At 40.8% G+C, this 6,000-nt stretch overlaps 1 protein-coding gene across 3 annotated transcripts in view; it reads right to left on the reverse strand.

Annotated features, from left to right (window-relative positions):
- The window catches only part of nubp1 (nucleotide binding protein 1 (MinD homolog, E. coli)), a 165,791-nt gene that overhangs the window by 19,570 nt on the left and 140,221 nt on the right, over nt 1–6,000 (reverse strand). For all 3 annotated transcript variants that reach the window (XM_043712014.1, XM_043712013.1, XM_043712012.1), the window contains one exon: nt 1,114–1,146. In XM_043712014.1, coding sequence (XP_043567949.1) covers nt 1,114–1,146 — 33 coding nt within the window. The remainder of the gene's footprint in view (nt 1–1,113; nt 1,147–6,000) is intronic.

Consider the following 6,000-nt stretch of genomic DNA (forward strand, 5'->3'; position numbering starts at 1 on the left):
AACCCATCTCCGGCAGACATGTTTGTGTTTTGCTCTACCAGAAATACGCAAAAACAGTAGTTTAAAATCAAGCTTCAACTCAGTCAGCATGCATTAGCGGCCTGACGTTCTTCTGAGTGGATTACTGTACTGTGAAGGTCACAGGTATGAGAACCGGAACTAAACATCCCTGCATTGCAGGTAAAGAAAGAGATAAAACATTCTCTTGAATGTAACACTTGAGTGTTATCAACCAGTCCCAAAGGAAGGAACAGGACAAAATAATTTCAATTAACTGCAAAGACAAGAAACCTGAAATAATCTGATCAACCACCAACCTTAATGCTATCAGTGATAATCACTGCAATGGCTGCAACATTCTACTATCTACTCTTCATGAATGACTCTCAGACACACTGTACATTTTCAAATTTTATTTTAGATTTATTTTTTATTCCAAATCTGTGTTTAGGTGTGCTGCATTATTATTTCTTCTCGCATTTTATAACTAACAAATTCACTTTTGTTAACTAAACACAGCCAGGTTAAATGGACTCCTTTTCAAACATACATCTCCGCAAGGTTAAGAGATACTTCTTAAATTAATCTTATTGCAACCAACAGACGGGTGGGGAGAGGGGAGGGGTCAGTAAAGGAGGGGGATTGGTTCATCCCTCCTCACTCAGGACCTTAAATAAATTGGGGTATTCCATATAGAACTATAATAAATTGGGGAACCTTGCCTGAAAACTGGTCTTAACAAAAAGCACTGAAATCGCAGCCGTTATGATATATTAGGTAAATTGATTCATTTAGAAGTGTTTGTTAATAATATTCAGCGTTTTTTAAAAGCCTCATATGATGGGGTCAGGGCTCGAAATGTTAACTCTGTTCTTCTCTCTTCAGATGTTGTCAAACCTACTGAGTTTCTCCAGCACTTTGATTTTGTTTTAGATCTCCAGTGCTTGCAGTTCTCTGTTTTATATTACCCATCCAACAGGTGCATTGTATGAGGATGGGACTAAAAACGGTAATAATTTCAGTTCTGCAAAGCACTTCCCACAAGCCTGGCTGCCTACATGTCAGAATGTTTAGACCATTCACAAGCCAGTGATTCAACAAAGTAATACATACCACTGGAGACCATCCTGACCCACTCTGGTGTACCTGTGAGAACAGAAGGGAAGGAAAAAGTTTAATTAATATAATTTCTTTTAAATCCTTAGCATACACAGATTGCTTACATTAAAGATTGGGAATATATATGTGGAAGAGAAGGATATTTGCTGCTGTAAATTGCATTCATGACCATGTTATTTTGTTGCTAAATCAAATGAAGCTCCTTTATAATATGACATTGGTTAATTGGTGTTTCTTCCCCCAATTAAATATTTCCCTGATATCAGCGAGCCACATCATTGTGGATCTGGAGTCAAACGTAGGCCAGACCAGCTAAGGATGGCAGATTTCCTCCCCTAAGGGATACAGGTGAACTGGATTAGCCTTCATTACAGCAAGTGATGGTAATGTCATGGTTACCATTGTTCTAACTGTGACTAGCCTTAATTCCAAGATTTTTAATTGAATTTAAATGTCACCAGCTGTTGTGATGCGATTTGAACTTGTGCCTCCGAGTGTCAGCCTTTGGCTTTTGGTAATGTCCAGTGACATTATCCCCACCCTTTTTTTAAATAGAATACCTACAATCCAAAGATGTGCAGGTTAGGTGAATTGGCCATGCTAAATTGCCCCATAGTCTTCAGGGATGTGCACGTTAGGTGCATTAGTCAGGGGTAAATCTACTTTAATAAAATCTTTTAAAACAGGCACACATTAGGGGTTGTGTACTGTAAGTTTAGCGACGTTCAGCGATAAAGTCTGGATGTGTTATCAAAAAAGGTGTGTAGGCAGTGTACAGGACTAGGCTAAGTTCTGAGGAAAGGTCACTTGACCTGAAAAGTGAACTTTGATTTCTCTTCACAGATGCTGCTAGACCTGCTGAGCTTTTTCAGCAACTTCTGTTTTGGTGTCAGCTAAGATCCAGTGCACTGCTGTAATGGGGGGATGCAGAGAGACTGAAAGAGAATGAGATGTAACTCGCCACAGAACTTTCTTAAACCAAAGGAATCTTATGTCACAAGGACTGCCTCTAGCAACACAATGTACCAATTTTAATGTGATAATTTCTCATTTCTCTGCCTTAAAGTACGTAAACTAATTTGGCCACAGAGCACTTCTTGTCCTGGAGGCTGTGTAGTCAATCAATTTGTAATCTAATCTGCTGAATTAAAGTTTAACCAAGTTAAACATCAACTCCAATATAAGCATCTAACCAAAAATACAAAACAGCATTTTCACAGCAAACTACTCTTTGTACTGCAGTGGAACTATTAAAAAAAAAGTCCTTTTAATTTTATATTCCAGATGGTTGTAAGTAAATAGTCCCCATTTGATAGGGTACAGTAAAAGAACAGAAATATTAGCAATATTCACAAAAGCGGTTCATAAAATATTTTGGTGGAACGAAGTACAGAATTATGATTATCTCTGATCTACTGCAGTATAAGCAAGGTGCAGCAGGTGGTGCTGCTGAGCAGTCAATTTCTCCCTCAGACTCTAATACTGCAAATGCTGGAGATCACAGTGGGTCACACAGTATCCATGGGGAGAGAGCAAGCTAATGATTTGAGACTAGATGACTTTTCATCAGAGCTGAAGTGAAGTGTGGAGGGTACAGCATGTGTGCTATAGTTTGGAGGGGGGGAACTGGGGTAGTGGGTGTAGGGTGCTGATGGAGAAAAGGCATTGATAGTTCAGATTAACTGATTGGAATGTGACAATGGCAGAACAATGGTGTGTCTCCAGTCCCCACTGGGATGAGAGGGAGGGGAGAGAGGACAATCTAAAAGTAAAGGAATTAATGGGAGCTGGTTCACAATGTGAAGGTGTTGAACTCAATACCAATATACAAACTCAATATGAAATCCAGAAGGCTATAAAATGTCTAGTCTGAGGATGAATTTGTTGCTCCTCCAGTTTGCGCTGTGATTCACTGGAACACTGCAGCATGCCGAGGACAGACAAATGAGAATGCGAACAGGAGGCTATGGGAAGGTCAGGATCCTGCCTGCGCAGACTGGAGGTTGCAAAGTGGTCACTCAGTCTGCGTTTGGTTTCTCCAATGTGGAGTCGGCCACCTTGAATGCAGCGAATACAATACACAAGACTGGAGGAGGTACAGGTGAAATTCTGCTTCACCTGGAAAGACTGCATAGGCCCTTGGATGGTGAGTACCGAGGAGGGGAAGGGGCAGGTGTTGCACCATCCTCTGAGTGGAAAAGTTGCCCCTTAGGTCTCTTTTAAATCTTTCCCCTCTCACCTTATACCTATGCCCTTCAGTTTTGGACGCCCCCACCCTGGGGAAAAGACCTTGTCTATTTATCCTAGCCATGCCTCTCATGATTTTATAAACCTCAAGAAGGTCACCCCTCAGCCTCTGATGCTCCAGGGAAAACAGGCCCAGGCTATTCAGCCTCTCTGTGTATGCTCAAACCCTCCAACCCTGGCAACATCCTTGTAAATCTTTTCTGAACACTTCCAAGTTTCACAACATCCTTCCGATAGCATGGTCGAGTATGGGAGCCAATGACCCAGCATTATCACTTGATAATTAATCCAGAGACCCAGATCATGTTCCTGAAGTAGGGCTTATGCCCGAAACGTCGATTCTCCTGCTCCTTTGATGCTGCCTGACCTGCTGCGCTTTTCCAGCAACACATTTTTAAGCTCTGATCTCCAGCATCTGCAGTCCTCACTTTCTCCATGTTCTGGGGACCCAGGTTCGAATCCCACTGTAGCAGACTGTGCAATTTGAATTCAATTAAGTGTATAAACATGAAACCATTGCCAATTGTTGGAAAATCTTACCTGGTTCACTAATGTCCTTTAGAGAAGGAAGTCTGCCATCCTTAGTGTATGTCTGACTCCAGACTCACAGCAATATTAACTACCCCCTGGGCAATTAGGGACGGGCAATAAATGCTGGCCTAGCCATCCGTGATTAAAAACAAATTCTTAACAGAGGTCAAAAAGAAACGTTTAAACCAAATCTATGAAGAACAATTTCTTCAGATTGGAAATCAGGATGCTCTAAAACACTTGACAATGAACAAAGTACTCTTTGAAGTACTGTAGTTATTGTTATAATATAGGAAAGTTGGTATCGGATTTGTACATAGAAAGCTCCCAAAAACAGTAAGGTGCTAATGACCAGCTATTGTGTTTCAATGATGTTACTGACCAGGAATGATGTTACTGAACTCCTCTTTGAAATAGGGCAAGGGAATCTTTTATTTCAGCTCAGTATTGCACCGAGTTTCAGCCTAGACTTCTGTGTCCAAGTCACTGAAGTGGGGTTTGAACATATCACCTTCTGGTTTGAAGACAAACATGCTACCCACTGAGCCACCACCGATACACAGGGTTGCTGTAGGTAAGAAGTTGACGACGTAAAGCCATCACGGTTTCTGAACTAACTAAATATTCATACTGGCACCTCCAAACTTTCCTTTCCCCTCAATCTGAGAATTCCACCCCGACCATGATGGACAGAGTCATTGACTGCATCCATCCCATTTCCTTCATTTCTATTCCCATTCATTTTCCAAGACCACAATAGGGTTTTCCTTGTTCTCATGTTTACTCCACCAGCTTCCATTTACAATTGTCCTACACTATCACCAAGCACATCTGATTCTCTTTCAGCATTCTAGAAAGGTTTTAGTATAATCTCTATTTCACCTGTGTGGGCCTTGTCCACCTTAAAGCCTCTTTCAACACTCCTCCTCGTTCTCTTGCATCTTTCCACACAAGCAGGGCAGTAGTGGTGTCATGACCCGGTCTAGCCTACATGTGATGCCACAGCAATATGATTGGCTCTTAACTGCCCTCTGGACAATTAGGGACAGGCGATAAATACTGGCCAGTAATGCCCATGTCTATGAACAAATTTTACGAAGTGTACATGTGACACCAGCCCTTTTACCTCTTCAAGATCCAGAACACATTGTCCAGGTGAAACTTTCAACTTAGCATACATAGTTCGCTGCTCACAATGCTGTTCACAGGGGAGACCAAATCTGAATTGGATGACCACTTTTGTACAATCAAGGTCATTTATCCCTGCAATTCCCTGCTTTGCTCTGATACTGACCTCTCTATCCTCGGCTTCCTGTTTGCTCCAATAAAGTTCAACATAACGTCAAGGATATTCCAATGTAAACTGGTTCACTTTCTCAATTCAAACCTCCTAACATTCTGCTCACTGCACTATCCAGTTTATGATCCTGAAATTCAACATGTTTAATCTGTATTACAGAATCCAAGACCAGCTAACTTAAGTCAGTAAAATTCAATTCAAACAACACTATGCTTTTCTATGAGCTACACTGTAATCACTATACTGTACTGAAATATGCTGTGATCATTATAGTGTACTGACATACGCTGTGATCATTGTACCGTAGTGAAATACACTGTGAGCATTATAACATAGCAAAATACACTGTGATCATTACACTGTACTGAAATATGCTGTGATCATTATACTGTACTGAAATACGCTGTGATCGTTATACTGTACTGAAATACACTGTGATCATTATACTGTACTGAATGACGCTATGATCACTATACTGTACTGAAATACGCTGTGATCATTATACTGTACTGATATATACTGTGATCACTATACTGTACTGAACTACACTGTGATCATTATACTATACTGAACGACGTTGCGATCGTTATATTGTACTGAACTACGCTGTGATCGTTATACTATACTGAACTACGCTGTGATCACTATACTGTACTGAACTACGCTGTGATCACCATACTGTACTGAAATATGCTACGCACATTATACTGTACTGAACTACGCGGTGATCACTATACTGTACTGAACAACGCTGCGATCACTATACTGTACTAAATATGCTGTGATCACTATACTGTACTGAA

Source organism: Chiloscyllium plagiosum, chromosome 21 (genome assembly GCF_004010195.1).
Source record: "Chiloscyllium plagiosum isolate BGI_BamShark_2017 chromosome 21, ASM401019v2, whole genome shotgun sequence".
NCBI classification, from domain to species: domain Eukaryota; kingdom Metazoa; phylum Chordata; class Chondrichthyes; order Orectolobiformes; family Hemiscylliidae; genus Chiloscyllium; species Chiloscyllium plagiosum.